Source organism: Montipora foliosa, chromosome 11, assembly GCF_036669935.1.
Source record: "Montipora foliosa isolate CH-2021 chromosome 11, ASM3666993v2, whole genome shotgun sequence".
NCBI lineage: Eukaryota > Metazoa > Cnidaria > Anthozoa > Scleractinia > Acroporidae > Montipora > Montipora foliosa.
Genome location: NC_090879.1, coordinates 19,720,857 through 19,737,057, shown reverse-complemented (window position 1 = coordinate 19,737,057; position 16,201 = coordinate 19,720,857). Strand labels below are relative to the sequence as shown.

Sequence of the window (16,201 nt, the reverse complement as noted above, 5' to 3'; positions counted from 1 at the left end):
GAAGTTAGTAAATTAGGTTTAATGATTCGTGATCAAAATTCGTCAACTATTCCTAGTTCATTTTACATGGCTCTTGACTGTGATGTATTTTTTTTTTATTTTAAACTGCTAGAATTCTAATTACCATATTCTTCGGGCGCTTTTTATTGTATATCTTTCAAATCTTTCTACCTTTTTTATCATGTGAGGCGTACTTTAGTAACCTGTCTGACTGGGATGCTGTGGCCGTCTTCTTGAACGATTTGAATGAACCACCTCAGTCTGAACCGAGATGAAAGCGAGAGACTGGTTACTAACACCAGTCACCAGTTGCTTTTAATTTTTCTTGCACTTGTCAAAAATGGCGACCGAAGAACGTTTGATTACAAAGAACGTTCTGTATGCTGGCGAAGGGGATGTTCCTGAATTTGAAAATGGGTCGAAAGTAAAAACGTTTCATTCTATTGCTCGTTTATAGTAGGAAGAAATTAAATGTATTTCTAGGTAAATCTGGATCATTTTTTTTTTTTGTAATGCAGGCCACGTTTCATTTTAAGACCTTCAAAGCTGATGAAGAGAAGACCCAGATCGATTGCAGCAGAGATCTTGGACAGCCTTTTGAACTGCTTATTGGAAAGAAGTTCAAACTAGAAGTCTGGGAGCAACTTATCAAATCCATGAAGGAAAGAGAAGTGGCTCGATTTTCTTGCCATAAATCGGTGAGATCAGATGTTGCGAATTGCACGGTTTGGGCACATCGATTAAAAAGAAGAGACAATTCGCTTGTCTAATTATCTCCCTGCCCCAGAGGCATCCCACCATTTTACCTCGAGTCCTCGTGGAGGCGGCAAAAATCAGAAAAATTCATCTTTAGGAGTCAGCTTTTTCCATAGGAATCAGTGTTTTGCAAAAACATCTGCTGGTAAGAATCATTTTAATCCGTGGGAGTTTGGGAGAGTTGAGATGATTGATGGGATTTCCCATCATCTTGGTATCTGAGTGCACTGCAGGTTTGTACCTTTGGGCTTGTCAGAGAGTGTCTTAAAATGCCTTGTTACTTAACAGTTGTTTAGATTTCATTTCTTTTAATGACTAGAGTATTTTAGAACAAACCTTGTAGTATGTGTTGAAGAGCTTTGTCAAAATATTCTGTGATTTCTTAAGCTTGTAGGAGGTTATCCTATTGTTTCCAAAAGCTTGCGTAACCTTGCTAAAAAGAGGAATGGGGAGTTGACAGTGGAACATGATCATCAGGAACACTCTTGTAGTTTATCAGCCATAAAATCAACAGGATACCCAGACCTGGATGACTTGCTGATCAATGAACAAGATCTTGTGTTTGAAATGGAACTTTTAAAATTTGAGAAGCCTGGTGAATTTCAGAAGGAGACATGGCAAATGGATTCAGAAGAAAAATTATCTCTTGTTCCATTGCTTAAAGACACTGGGAACAAATTGTATCAGGAGAAAAAGTATAAAGAAGCTGCAGAGAAGTATGCGGAAGCACTGGGCTGCCTGGAGCAGCTGTGTTTACGTGAAAAACCTGGAGATTTGCCATGGCTTAACCTTGATAGAATGAAAATCCCCTTTTTATTGAATTATGCACAATGCAAGCTTTTCCTTGGAGATTTTTATGAAGTCATTGAACACACATCAACAGTCCTTGAAAAAGACAAAGATAACATCAAGGCACTATTTAGACGTGCTAAGGCTCATGTAAAATGCTGGAATCCAAAAGAAGCCAGGGAGGATTTCATCAGGGTGATGACTTTAGACCCTTCACTTTCAAAGGCTGTCAACAAGGAACTAGTTGAACTAGAGAGGCTTACCAAAGAGCATGATGCTCAGGACAGGGACAGTTTAAAAACACTTTTTAAGTGATTAATGACCAAGAACTCTTCCATAATGGCTCGCTTTTATTATAATGATATTCACGCTTGTCTCCAAGGAAAAATCTCATACTTCAGCATGTCTCATTTCATAATTTTTTTAGCAAGAGAAGCCATTGCAAAATTAAAGGGCATTGATATTTGCCCTGAAAGCTTCAGACTTTTGTCAGAATATAAGTGTATCATAAACCTTAAATAATCTTGTCCAGAATGAAACAAGAAGAGCTAACTAAGTTGAAATTTGAACAGTGCATTGGTTTAAAGAAACAGCCAATCAAGGCTGTTTCATAGCACTGGACTGGCCTGGAGTGAACATACAACATTGGAAAATGATGAAGATTCCTCCTCAATCGTAGTTCTGACCTTCCGATACATAACACAACTCTTCATTGCTTTCCATTTCTGGTGGACTCATTGAAAAGTCTCGACACATCATCTCCTGGCCACTTTATTATAAATACCCCATTAATGCATCCCTGAAGTGGCCACACATTACTAAACAGGGAAACGAAGCACCAAAACACCATGTATGACCCCCACCATACATTGAATACTAACCAACAAAGGTTGGATTTGAGATTAAACATTGTTTTAGGCCTAATTAGGCCTAAAAGGCTATTGCTCCAAATCTCAGTCTTACTCTGAATTCTAATCTTAATCTCAAAGAATTAGGAGCAATAACATTTTAGGCCTGATTAGGCCTAAAACGATATTTAATCTCAAATCCAACCTTTGTTGGTTTGTATTCAGTGTATGGTGGGGTCATACATAATGTTTTAGTGTTTCGTTTCGCTGTTTCGTGGTTTAGTAATTCCCGAAGTGGCCCCCTTCAACAAGTCAAATCGTCCGGCATAAGACAAGTCTCACTTTCAGAATTGAAGGGTTACTAGCAAGTAATTTTGGTTTATCAAATAAGTTGAGTTACACATAGATTTTAGTCATTTTAGGATTAGATGTTTAATTAAACTTCATTTAAAAGCCCAAATTGAAGTGTAGACCAAAGAGGGTCAATATTTCGAATGTTATCTCTTCATCAGAGTGGTTTCCTTTGACAAATAGTTGGAAGGATTTTAATTAATCATGAGATTGCTAAGATAAAATAGACAGTTTGACGGATTTACATTATTTCAGAAATTTACAAATGCCTCAACCCAAGCCTCTCAAAATACCCACTATCACTAGTGATAAAATAACATTTTCACCGTTTTGGAATGAACAAATCCACCCTTGGCCCGTCGACCTGAATATATTCTACAGTTCCCATCATCTCGGTGATCCAGGATTCTTGATTTTCCCGTCTCCTGAGAAACACTCTTTTTCAGTTTTCCTTAACCAATGAGATTGCTCGTTCCAGGAAATCTCATCATGACAATCCAGCTGTTTTTCGCGTTACGAAGACCAGTAAAAATGGCTTCCTCAAAGCTTATCACAGAGTCATTTCCAAAGACGAAAAAAGACAGACCGATCATCCAAAAATTACCGAAGAAAAAGACTCAGGATTTAAACGATAGAGGTAAGGGCTAATTAGGACTTTCTATATGCAATAATTGACGAAATTCACGTTCAAGTTTACTTTAAAATACATCTAGAATTGAAATACTCAGTGGGATTGCTGCACCAGTGAGAATTGAGTTTTAATTCTAGATGCTGAATTGTTCAAAGAATCTTCATTAAAAGATCAAAAGCAAGACCTTGAGAAAGAGTTTCAGCTGTTAAAAGAGTTTGACTTAGATTCTGAGTATGGTCCTTGCATTGGTAAGTCCGTAATGATTCGTTAGACTCCTTTAGCTTTGACTGATACCTTACATACTTGATCCCAGATTCTGTTCAATTACTCTGCACTTGGTTAATGGCCCAGCTTGCAAGGCTATTCTGTAACTCAGTGTGGAGCATGCTAACTATAAAACTAGTAATCGGAAGGTCATCTGTTCGACTGGGACATTCCACTTATGATCCATAAAACTATGCTGAAAAAAGACATCAGATTTTTGCTTTCAGTTTCAGAACAACAAATCTTCCATCTCATGACTCATTTTCAATTTGTTGTGAGACTTTGGCGAGAAATCGTGAGACCGTGAGATTGTGGTCAAAATCGCGAGTCTCGTGGCAAAACCGTGAGATCTAGAGTTGGCAAGTCTGGTTATACCAGTACTGAAACAACCCGAACCTTTACAAAAATGAGACAATAGTAAAAATGAAAAGCAGAGAGTTTAGGCTTAATTTAGCCATAATTTATAACAAACCAGGGGTTTGATTAGAAGTCGGTCACTGGTGGTATACTGCTGCCTATGTTGTCAGAAATTTGCCTCTCACCGCCACCCACTTTCACTCAAACCCTTGTAAAAGACAAGAGTGACTTCTGCTTACATTGATTAGCCCATCCAGGCATCTACTTCAAAAGTTTTTGAAACCCCTGATGTTAGCATTAGTACCGGGTTTGGGTAATGTTTCAGCTGTGGTGAAACAATGACTTGCAGTCCTAACCTGCAACCTGCAGTTTGCACCCTCCATCCGAACCCCCCCTTTGGATGAGGTCCATTATAATTCGACTGATAGGAAACCTCTTTCAAATGCACTGACAAAAAAGTGAAGAGGTAGTAAAGGTTTTTCAAAGGGTTGAGACAAAAAAAAGAAACCGAGTAGGAATGTTACGCATCCATACCCTGGAATTACATCATAAATGGAATATCCCACTATTGGGGACCGATTGTACATGGGGTGAATTGTCTGAGAACCATTATAACAAGCAATCAACATTTTACCCATGTTCTAATAGGCATTACACGGCTAGAGAGATGGGAACGGGCTGAAGAATATGGACTTTACCCACCAAAGGAAGTTAAAGAAATCATTTTACAACACCCCGGTGATACCACATACACTGAATGGTAAGTACTGTTTGTGTCCAGGAAATATTTAACTATTGTTTATTCAAGTGGAGGTAAAAAGTGGTAGGTATTTAACCCCCCCCCCCCCCCCCCCCCCATGAAGTAGCCAAGTAAATAAATGTCCACTATTTCCATCAACAGGGAGCGAGTATCATTGTTTCAGTATAAGCCACATAAGCTGAATAAATAATGCACCAAAAAATTGCTGACACAACCAGTTACAATAGTCATGTACCATAAATTTTTTCTATTGGCTGCAAAGTACTGAATGTTACGGTGGTAATCACCTCCAAAGTTACTAATCAACATTCTCCAAGGTACACTCTTATGGAGATTTCGCTGGGACAGATTGAACATCTGTGACATGTACTTCAGCAGTCTTGTTAAAAATTAATGCAAACATTCACAGCAAGGTTTAGAATTTGACAGAGTTTGAAACTGCATCAACCAGGGTTTTTGGAGTTTATTGTTTAAATTAGCCCGACTCCAACGCCAAAAAGGCTATTTATATTGAATCCTGGTGTTTTCAATCAAATTGTGTTCTTTCATTTCTTATTATATTATCAAAAATTAACTATTGTCCTAGGTAGTAGTCAGATAGAAGGATTGTGTTAAAGAACTTAGCTAACAGGGAATCACTGTTAAGTGAAATAAGAAAACAATTTGGAAAATTCCAGAAAAAATATCCATTTTCTGCAATTGCGCATTTGTCAGTTTATTAAAATAACTTGATGAAATTCCTTGTATATTTTTTAGTGTATGGTACAACACCATTATTTAGAAGGCACAGTGAAAATACACAAGCTTAAAAAACATAATACAGGACTGGAAAAGGACCAGTGTGGAAACAATATTTACAAGGAAGGTTTTAAGAAGAATTCATAGCATGGAATGACTACAAAGAAGGATATATGTGAAAGATCAGCCAGATATTGACAACAAGCATCTGAATTAGAGTGGTTCTGTCATAATCAACAGCATCTGGTCTCATTTTCTTATGGGGAGGAGATACATAAAATAATGAATAGTTGGTTGCATCTTTGATACTTGGCACCACACAGTAAATGCTGTCTGCTAGTCAGGGACTTCATTAAATTAATACTAATTTTTGTTCGGGTTGTATTACAACGTTTAAATTATTTTTAACTTTTTTTAGAAAAAGCAAGACAAGTTCATTAGAATAAGATATCGTACTTCAGAAACTTTTAAGTGCTGTCTGTTAATTATAGTAAATGTGTGGTGCACTCAATTGTTAACAGTACATGTGTTCAAGTTGTACTTTGTAAAAGTACCTGGTAAGATGGTAAGATGAATGAAAAAAAAGGAAAACATTTTTCAGTTTGCAGTTGGTATTTTGTTGTTTGTTTGGCTGGCACAAATATTTTATCAGAACAATGACTCCCAGGGTTCCCCCATTGACAAGTAAAGTTGTCTGGCATTAGACAGAGTGAAATACTTAAATAGTATGGCCGGTTCAAACCAGATTGGGAGTCAAAGGGATAATTATACATGATATAGGGGCTTCGTTCCTTGATTTCGCTTGCTCGCTCGCTCACTCTCTTTCGCAGTCCACTTGTGGCAAGTCTATACATGATAGGACAAAACAGGACATCAATTGATGTTGATCTCATGCAAGGTCTTAAATTCTGATATCCATGGCAATGTCCCTGATATATTTTACTGCACTGTTCATATCCAAGCAGACTCGACATTTCAACTTTTAATCAACCGGTTTTTCTTGCAATCATCAATCACTAGTGGAAAAGGTCAAAGGATCACATTCTTCATTGTGCTTGGCAGATTTTCATCCACTTTGTCAGTACTTTTAAAAGTCCACCAACTTTCACCACAATATGTTGCTGGCTTAAAAAAAGAGTTGCTCCAAAGTTGAACTTACTAGTCCCAATGGTAATGAAAGGTGCAATTAGTTAATAGCCGCAAGTAGCAGCTACCCACTTGACCTCCGGGTTTGAAGAGGAACCCAACAGTCCAACATGTATAAGGTGCCACTCATGATAGAATCACCTCACTATCCAAATAACACAGAAAATTTATTCTTGGTAAGACAGCAAATCTTCAAATAAATTAGAAAGCAACACAGCAATAATTTGTTACTGTAATTTCATCTGCTGGAAATAGTGGAGGTCATACGGTACTAGTGTCGTAACTGACAGGACATCAAGTTCGAACCCTGAAGTTGTACTATTATCATACAACAGCAGTTTGGAGGAGATTTACTTTTTTGTAACACTCCATGCTACAAACAGGCAGCTTGTTGCTGGAACATGAATACTTCTTCAGATTCATACATCCTTGTGCTGCACATGTTGACCGTGGCTCTGGTGGTCTGGAAACATCAAATAGATGAGCATTTAATTAATACAAAACATCAATTATTAGCAAAACACAGCTAAGCAAATTGAACCCAGAAAATGTATTGCTGCTTCAAGTTCATCAAAGATGGTTGACTTCCAAGCAGATCCAAAAATCTATGCAAATATGAAAAGAAATCAAAACAAAGTGCTTTACATGTAGGTGGACATCTTAGAATTTTCAATTGATTTAGTTTTGCACTTACTATTTTTGTGCACAAGAACACAAATCCATTGACCGCATTAAGAGAATTTTGCCTTTGAGTATAACTTACTTGTGAGGTAACTGCACTTGTAATGGAAACTCCAAACCTTTGGAAAAGGACAAAGCAAAACCATTTTGATTGCTGATGTATCGAATATGTGGAACTTCTTGTTTTTTCCGGCGTGCCTGAAAGAACCCACAAAATAGGCCAGCTTAATTTTGTGTCATGTTAAGTAAAAGGTAAAAATGATTCAGTAATGATCCACTGAAGTCGGCAAAGAGAAGACTTCAAGCAAAACGCGAAGTTAACAGATGGATTGTAAATGTGACTAGCCCACCTTTTCTTCTTCTTTCCGAGATCTTGTGGCTTCTCTGTCCAAAAGCTTTTTGACAGTTTGGGTCTAAAAACAGAACCAGGAGGACAAAATTTAGGTTTTTAAGCCTTAAGCAGTCTTTGTCCAGTACCTAAAGGTACCATACTACCTTGTTTTCTTCAATTTTTTTCTGCATTTGCTGTTTCCGCTTCTTGGCTCTTTGTTTTCTTCTTTTTTGGGCTTCTTCTGAGTCTTCACTTTTCCTCCTTGGCTCTGAATAAAAAGAGGAAGATTTAAATCTTGTGATAGAGTAAAAATCCCACAGGAAAACTATAAATGTAGTAGCTTAATACAAGCTGTCTCTTAGTTCACTCAGTCCTGTGACAACAAAATTCAAAGAACCTGTTGGTAATTCCAGGAGTTGATTTTCGCCTTCTATTTCATGACCAAGCATAGCTCTCTGAAAAAAGAAAAACACATCTCGTTTATTTAGGCTAATACTTAAAAGTAGAATGTTCAAGTCCCGTCTTGGAATGGGCTGGATTCAAATAGTATATACCATTTGAAAAGGGGAAATGATACAGAATTATAGTCCTGAAAATGTAACGAAAGAAAGGAGTGTTCCATTCAAGTGAGAAAAACTATACATAATGTGATGGGGATAGTTTCTAAAGAAGCTTTGGTGCTGCGCCAGCGGGGAGTGAAATGAGAAGAATTTGGTTTTATCAAACAACTTCATAAAGATGAATTAACTGCCACTAGAAAGGTTACAACATGAACAATGCTTATCACTCTCATTAATGCTTATCATGTTACCAGTACATACATGTACACACACATACTTAATTGACCACTCCCCTCATAGGGCCAATGAAACAAATGAAACGACAGAACAGATCAACAACAACAAACTGTTAAAAGGATCCCAACTGGCTGCGGGCAAACCAGTTGGCTATTTCTAAACAAGTGCAGCAGAGAAGTTAAACCAGGGACTACCAGGATCAAATTTGACTGGTGGTCAGAAGGGGGTTTGAATCCAGGATCTCCAGATTTCAAGGCAAGCGCTTAAACCACTGGGCCACACTGCTTCTCCAATATGCAATGTGCTGAGTGTTGCACATAGAGCGATAAACACAAAAAGAAGAGAGAAGTTTGATATTGAATACTTGTCTAGCGGTCATCATGCTGACATCCTTGTCCTGTTTCACACGCCCAAAGTCATCCAGTTCACCCCTTTCTAATGCATCCAACCATTTTTGTTCCTCTTGTCTGAAAAGAAACATCAAGACCACTTACAAATTATGCATAAAAATGTCAAAATGGCAATGCTTTTCAACTTTTAAAAGAAATAATTAAGGCCATTAAGTAAATTTCTCTCCAAGATACCTGTTAAATGGATAATTAAAAAAGGCAATGCTAATGAGCAATTGTGACCTCTCACGCAAAAACGTTCCTTAGTTCCTTTTTTTAACAGATAGAGTTGAACGGCTTAAGAATGAATGACTGATCTCGTGAACAAGGATCCTATTGACTTGGCTTACACGGCTAACATAAACAGTCTATTGAAAACTCCGTCGCAAAGGAATTTGGAAAAAACAGCAATATCTCATCTGAAATCAAAACCGAAAATTTTATGAAAAGTGCCAATACTGTGTTGTTGTCATGAGTAAAGCAAGACATTTTCGCCGGAGAAAACAGTGCGTCCATCAACAATCATATGTAAGACGGTTGACAAGTGCACCTATTATACTTAATACTAAGTAAACTTGAAACTCCACAACAAACAAAAAATAGTTAAAATACACTACCAGTAACCAACTGTCTCTCACAAAGTTACTAAACTGGAAATCTCTTTTTAACTTGTTAGTTGACCATTAGTGAACGAAAGCATAAAGTTACACAAGCAAAAATCATAGTGCTCTTAAATTAAAAGGAGTCCAACACACAAACATAACATTTTTAAGGTACGTAAATAAAACAACATACTCATCAGAGTCCCCACGTTCTTTTTCTGTAACCTCAGGTTCTTCTTTTTCATTTCCTTTAAAGACAATGATAATATAGTTATCCCTGCCACAATAATTTTTTTTCACAACAAATGGCAGCTACAGTGTGTAGGAGGTGTCATGATCCGGGGTTAGGGCATTTGTTTTGCATTTAACAAATTGATGTCAGTTTTTCATGCGTCTGTCCTGTTATTGATCATGAATTTCGTCATAGTAGCTGTGGATCCACGAGGCGATAGCCAAGTGGATCCACAGACAAAATTCATGATCAATAACAGGACTGACGCATGAAAAACTGACATCAATTTGCTTTTTACAATAACAAAAAGGCAGAAGGATCAAAATTAAGTCAAAACACGAGAAGAACGCGAGACAAAAATGCGAGAAACTACAATTTTCTTAAGCTGACGCCACCAATATCGCGTCAATTTCACATAAATTACAAATTTTTGTGTCTGTCTGGTTATTGACAATAAGAATTAGCCAATGAGTGTGCGAGAATTTTGCAGTCATTGTAAAAATACTTATAGACACTTCAAGTTCAACTGCTACTCTGAGCAATGACTGGATAATTTGTAGCAAGTGGTTTGAAACCAGAAGTCATATCTAAACTTGACAAGGTAAGATTGTCCAGGTGGGAGTAGTCCTGAGGAATGTTGTTGCCAACTTGGCGACACTAACTGATGTTTCAACAACCTGGAGAAGTCATCCTTGAAGTCAAGACGTTTGTGTAGTGTCAGTTGTTACAAAGATCAGAATTATCTAGAAAGTTTTCGAAGGTCAATGTCACACAATATGTTGTTTCAAGAATTTCCTAGACCTGTGACTCATCAGTTTCAAAATAGTTTGTGACTTGTAAGTTTAAAAATAGAGTTTATTGTAATAGCTATGAATAGTTACTTTTGGAAACTTCTAGACTCTCTTTGGATAGCTATGTAAGCGGCTCTCTAGACAGTCAGTCGGTTGTTGTTGTTGTTGTGATTCAGTACTTCACTCCCTGTGTGTGATTTCCAAGTGATAATGTGTGACAAGTGAAGGGATTTCCCTGTTCGTGTGTGATTCTGACATTCTGCTGTCAAGTCTACAGTTGGTTTCCGTGGAGTGTGATACTGTGAAAGAAGTCTTCAGGAGATTTCGTCAAAGAGAAGGACAGTACTTTGCCTGTGGTCAGTTAAGCGTAGAGAAGTATTAAAGTTAATTGTACTGAGATTGTACTAAGAGTAGTCGCTATCTCTAGCTAAGTTGTCTCCCGTTGTTTACAATTAAATAAGTTGCGTTTCATGGAAATAGCGAGGTTATTATCTTTCTACTGGTAATATGTTACCATTACACAGTATATGAGATAGACTTTCGAAAAGTCCTTCGTCTAGATACGAGTGGAACGAAGGACTTTTCATTCTTGATTGGCGCCAAATTAGCGACCCAAAAACGGGTCGCTGAGCTAGGCCAATCAGAGTAGTCCTCGTGGACCCCAGGGGATAGAGTTGTCAATCAAAATTTGCCACACGCAGTGAAGCGTGATTTTCAAACATGCTACTAAGGCCACCGGATATTCCAAATTACGCGACCATCAGAGGAAAATAATTGAAGAATATCTGTCTTGCATAGATCTGTTTGTGTCTTCTCCAACCGAAGCTGGGAAAAGTCTGACCTTTGAACTAGTCCCGTACGCTTTTGGTCGTTTACTTGGAGCGGGTGGCAATGCTATCGTCTTCATAATTCTTCCACTGATTTCACTCACGAAAGATTTGGTCTCTAGCCGGTCGCTATTTAGGAGACAACACATTTAAAATCTTAACTATTAACGGGTGTCTGGAAGTCCCGAGGCGATTCTCAACGACTATCGACACATTTTTAGTTGAATGGAACAAAAAATTTTAAAATGCATGTGTCTTCATCGACGAGAGTCATTGCATCGCTAAATGGTAAGCTTAAGTTTCATTAAGATGTATCTTTTAATCCCGGTCTAGTACGTCTCCTACACCTGAAGCGTACCTGATCTTTCATGAGTGAAATCTATTGACTTTCTTGACGATTCGAAGCTTTCCCTTACTTGCTAATCTTTCGAATATATTAGTCTTTCGTTTCTATCAGCACAAATCACGGCACAAGTGTTGGTCCAGAAAATACCACTGGAGGTCTCCTTTCCAAGCAGTGACTCGAGATTGAAAAAAAGCTTTCGTTTTATTTCATCTTTGTTTCTGATACCTTTAGCACAAAGTTAACAAATTTCCTCTTTCAATTTCGTAGAAACAAACATGTTCGACTGTTTTCGTCGGATTGCGCCTGCCATCAAGTTCAGGGCTTGCGAATGACGTCAACTCCTTTTTGGCGCGAGACGCAAATGAAAACTTTGCAAGCGAGACAAGTCGACCTCTCGCGACTTCGTCGCTCGCTCATTCACTTCATGTACGAAAAATCACGATTCGCTCGCCGAAACATTTTCTTCTGGGGTTATCGTGAGGTCGACTTGTGGCAAGTCTATATATTAGATAAGTAATCTTTTTTTTTTACTTGAATGGTCAGTAGAAACATGATGTTATTGGTCTATCTATTCAACCATGATGCTGCTAGGAGGGAAGGGGAGGACTGTGATTGGCATGTCGCGATCTGTAGAAGCTCTAAAGCTCTTTTGTTGCTCTAAGACTGTTTTACCACTGAGTAGCAGTTGGCAATGGTTTAGTTTGTCTTAAGTTTGCAAACCAGCTTTTCTATTGTCCTTCTTAAGATTACTCTTTCCTGGATGATCTCACTTCACAACAACACACATCTAAGCATAATTTTCATAGTATTCATCAAAGTTCAAAATGTGCTACCTTGCCATGTTTGCTGGAAGTTATCCTCCTCAACTGGTTCATCTTCTTCTCCACTGGATATCACAGGCTCTTTTAATTTGACAGGGACTATCTTTGCCATTCTGGTAACAACAAAATTTTGCCATGCCATGAAAGAGCGCACTAAGTTGTTTGCTTCCATAAATGTGCTTTGTCAACAACTTAATAAGTGCCATTTAATGGCCACTGAAGTTGGAATAAAATTAGGCACATTTTATTCAACAAAGTTACAACATGTGAAAAAGCATCTATTCAGAATTTTCAAAATACCATACTTTACACCACGAACTACTCACTGAGTTGTTGCAACAGTTTCTCCCCTAAGCTTGATTTTGAGCTTAACAGCTCTTCCACCTCCCTTATTTCCATTCTTTTCTTTTTCTCTTGATTTGCTCTTTTCCTTGTTCTTTTCTTTTTTCCTTTCTTCATCATATCCCTCTGGTCCATGATCTTTCTTTTTCTTGTGCTTTTTGTGTTTCCTTTTGTGCTTCTTTTTGGGTGAAGTGGAAGATGACTCTGTGAAAATAACATTGGATAAAATTGATTAGTATGTACACACATGCTTTGCATGCTGATTGGCCAACTCAGAGGTGATTTGCCAAGTACTATTCACCTCCAAGTAGCCGGCACACAAGATTTGAAATTTTACACGTTTATTTTTACAAAGATAAAGTCCTGAGTTTTTTGGTTCACTTTTTATTCAGTATGTGTGGTATATAGTAAAACAATAATAATACTAATATTAATAATAATAATAATAATAATAATAATAATAATAATTAGAAGAAGAAGAAGAAGTTATTGTTATTATTATTATTATTATTATTATTATTCACCTCAGTGTCAGTGAAAGGGATGGATATTAATAAAACCTCGCCACTTTGCAGTTCCATCAATATCCACTACTATTCACCTCTGCTTTGGGGAACAACTGTTAATTATTTACTGTACATACATCATTTGGTTGTCAAACTGCTGAAGCAAAGTACTTAATAAAATTAGTTTATCTAAATATAACCCTAACCTTTAAAGATTGTTAAACAGCACCATCAATATAAAACATAAAAATGGAACCAACAATTTTCTCAACTATTAGGAGGTGAATAGCAGTTGATATTTACTGAACCATGAAGCATAGTGCCTATCCACCAATTCACCTTCACTGAGGAATGTATCGTTCCTTTATTATACATCATACAGGCTGATTAACTAAAGGATGAAGAAGCAACCCTGTATTTACTAATGGGATACTAATGAATTCATACAGAAATTTTTGCTTTTCTTTGACATTTTGAAGATGAACGGTAGTCACCTAATCACCTTTGAATTTACTAATCAGAACCCGTAAAAAAAGCAATATTTACTTGAGAGGTATAAATGCAATTAGCAGGATGGAAAGGATTTTTTACTGTTGTTCTTGGATGATCAGATATTACATAAACATTTGTGTGAAGCTACAATAAAGTACAGTGCACTTGAGTCACTGTTGTGACTGCATCACCATGACCACAGGCCAGGCTCTGATAAGCAAAAAAAATTACAACAGTATTTTTGCAAAATATTTTGGGTGTAAATAATATTAATTGGCTGATCTTTCCTGTCGACAATTCAAATGTGCAGTCGAGATTCTCATAAGATGCCTTATGATAACTTCAATAATTTGAAGTGAGCAACTGTTAATACCCTATCACCGTTGTAAGCACACAGCAACGTTCTTTAAAGAACAAGTCAGAATACAAAGGGTGTTATTCTTATACAAATAAGTGACAGGGTACAACTTTATCCAGCAATCAAGCTCAAGCTGGCATTCCTGAGGGGATCATTCAAGTCAGTATTTATTTACAATTATTCCACGAGCATGCATTGGATACAAGAAGGTAAATAGTCAACGAGGAATGTAGCAACGAGTTGACTATTACCAGATCTTATGCTGAGTGACATTTGCCGCCTTTATTTCCATGTAAGGTCAAACGCAGGTATAATGGCTGGTAACCGAGATGCAGTGAGCCAATTAGAAAGCTGGAATTGCATTATCCATGGTTGAGAATTTTATAATTCATATTATTACAATGATTACTAGAGGAAATGTTCTAGGTTTGGAAAACATACCTGGCCCGGGTTGCTCGAAGCATGGTTAGTGCTAACCAGCGTTAAATACCTTGGAAACCTATAGGTTTTGATACCTCTTAACCAATGGTTAGCAGCCTCACCAGGCTTCGAGCAACTGGCCCCTGTTGAATAGGCCATTTTACAGTTGTCTGCTCAGCGACCAAGCCTATTAATGGCTGCGAGGCTGCCGGTGACCTTGCATTGATACAGACCTCACTGCTTTTATCATGTAAATTGTGTTGTTGTAACGCTAATTAGTCCATATTAAAATTACAAAAGCATGAAGGTTTGTATCAAATCAGGGTCACCGGCAGCCTCGCTTCCATTGCTAGGCCTGGTAACTTAGCCACAACTGTAAAATGGTCTATTGTTTCACTGTTGTTTGCAGTTGAAGAGCCCGGGCTACCTGTGCTGTGCTGGCATAAAACATTTCAGACGACTGCAGAATTATAGGTGGTTTGCAACCAATCTCCAGAGACACACATAACAATGCTGCAATGTACAATTGCTGGTGGACAAACAAAAGGAGCTAATGAGACATCTTTTGTTTTTGTCCACCAACATGGCGGGGATCGATGACGCAACGTGAAAACCATACCGAAATATTCAAAAAATTAACTGTGTACTATTTATCTCGATTGCGCATGAGTAAAATATGGTTTTTGTGGTATTCACGGAAGTGAATAAAAGGATACGACATTGTGTTTCAGTAGAGTCTCTTGTTTTTCTCGGCAGTTAATAAAAGGATTAAGGCATAGTTTTGTTGTCGCGTAGAGGAGTCGATTTTGAATGTGGTCATACTTTTTGCAGTTATCTATTGTTGTAAATATATATTGCGTGTAGACGCACAAATCAAAGTTTCAACTTACCCCTTGTATCGTCCTCACTCGTTTCTTTTCTCTTCCCCATATTTCCAATATGGCGGCGCCTCGATCCCATGTGTCACGCAGCAAACAAATCATTTGCGGATCAAAAAAGTGTCTTTTATGAAGTAGACACCAGAAAATTTTCAACATAACGGAAAATCGCTAGAATCTTGTCCCAGATTATCGGGAATGTCTACGATTTATGGCTTTCATTGGTCGGCAAAAGCTGGGACGTTCGGGAAACTGCGAAAACTCCGATCGTCTGGGATTTAGTCAGATACGGCAAATTAGCCACGTGCTTGAGCTTCTCACTGAAGTTAAGTCCGTTTGGCTGGGGTTCATACTTGGATGGGTGACCGCACAGGAGATTTTTGCTCTTGCTGTTTTTTTTTCTTTTCTTTTTTCCTAGTAACAAATTGAAGGTTTTTTTAAAATTCCCTATCCTGTGGAAAGCGTCATGAAAAGACAATGACTTTTACCATACCAGGCCCACTGCGCCATCAAAGCAGTGTTTTTGCATTGCATTTATAACATTTTGCGCGATTTCAATGATAGTAGTGCACACTTGATGCAAAGTAACAAAACTCACCTTTTTTGGCTCATTCACGGGGCGGATGAGACATTAATTTGATGAAACAGATGTAGACGGAAGTTGCAGGGCGCAAAATTCATCATTCACAGTCATTCCCTTCAGTATTTCCAAAACTCCCATTCTAATTCATTCAATAAATGAATTGGA

General features: G+C 37.7%; 3 protein-coding genes across 3 annotated transcripts; 2 read left to right on the top strand and 1 right to left on the bottom strand.

Annotated features, from left to right (window-relative positions):
• Positions 1 to 323: 323 nt before the first annotated feature.
• On the top strand, positions 324 to 2,988 carry LOC137974893 (AH receptor-interacting protein-like). Its single transcript, XM_068821898.1, has 3 exons — positions 324 to 424; positions 519 to 698; positions 1,144 to 2,988. The coding sequence occupies exons 1-3, from the start codon at positions 341 to 343 to the stop codon at positions 1,858 to 1,860; spliced, it is 981 nt and encodes a 326-aa protein (XP_068677999.1). The 5' UTR covers positions 324 to 340; the 3' UTR covers positions 1,861 to 2,988.
• Positions 2,989 to 3,225: 237 nt separating this feature from the next.
• On the top strand, positions 3,226 to 6,059 carry LOC137974894 (DNA polymerase delta subunit 4-like). The gene is made up of 4 exons (XM_068821899.1): positions 3,226 to 3,381; positions 3,513 to 3,623; positions 4,645 to 4,756; positions 5,513 to 6,059. The coding sequence occupies exons 1-4, from the start codon at positions 3,234 to 3,236 to the stop codon at positions 5,535 to 5,537; spliced, it is 396 nt and encodes a 131-aa protein (XP_068678000.1). The 5' UTR covers positions 3,226 to 3,233; the 3' UTR covers positions 5,538 to 6,059.
• Positions 6,060 to 6,788: 729 nt separating this feature from the next.
• On the bottom strand, positions 6,789 to 15,619 carry LOC137974892 (INO80 complex subunit B-like). Its single transcript, XM_068821897.1, has 10 exons — positions 15,466 to 15,619; positions 12,784 to 13,003; positions 12,470 to 12,570; positions 9,634 to 9,688; positions 8,814 to 8,916; positions 8,050 to 8,107; positions 7,817 to 7,920; positions 7,672 to 7,734; positions 7,404 to 7,519; positions 6,789 to 7,103 (listed from the first exon to the last, which is right to left on the bottom strand). Exons 1-10 carry the CDS (start codon positions 15,533 to 15,535, stop codon positions 6,965 to 6,967), a joined length of 1,029 nt encoding a protein of 342 aa, XP_068677998.1. The 5' UTR covers positions 15,536 to 15,619; the 3' UTR covers positions 6,789 to 6,964.
• Between the last annotated feature and the right edge of the window lie 582 nt (positions 15,620 to 16,201).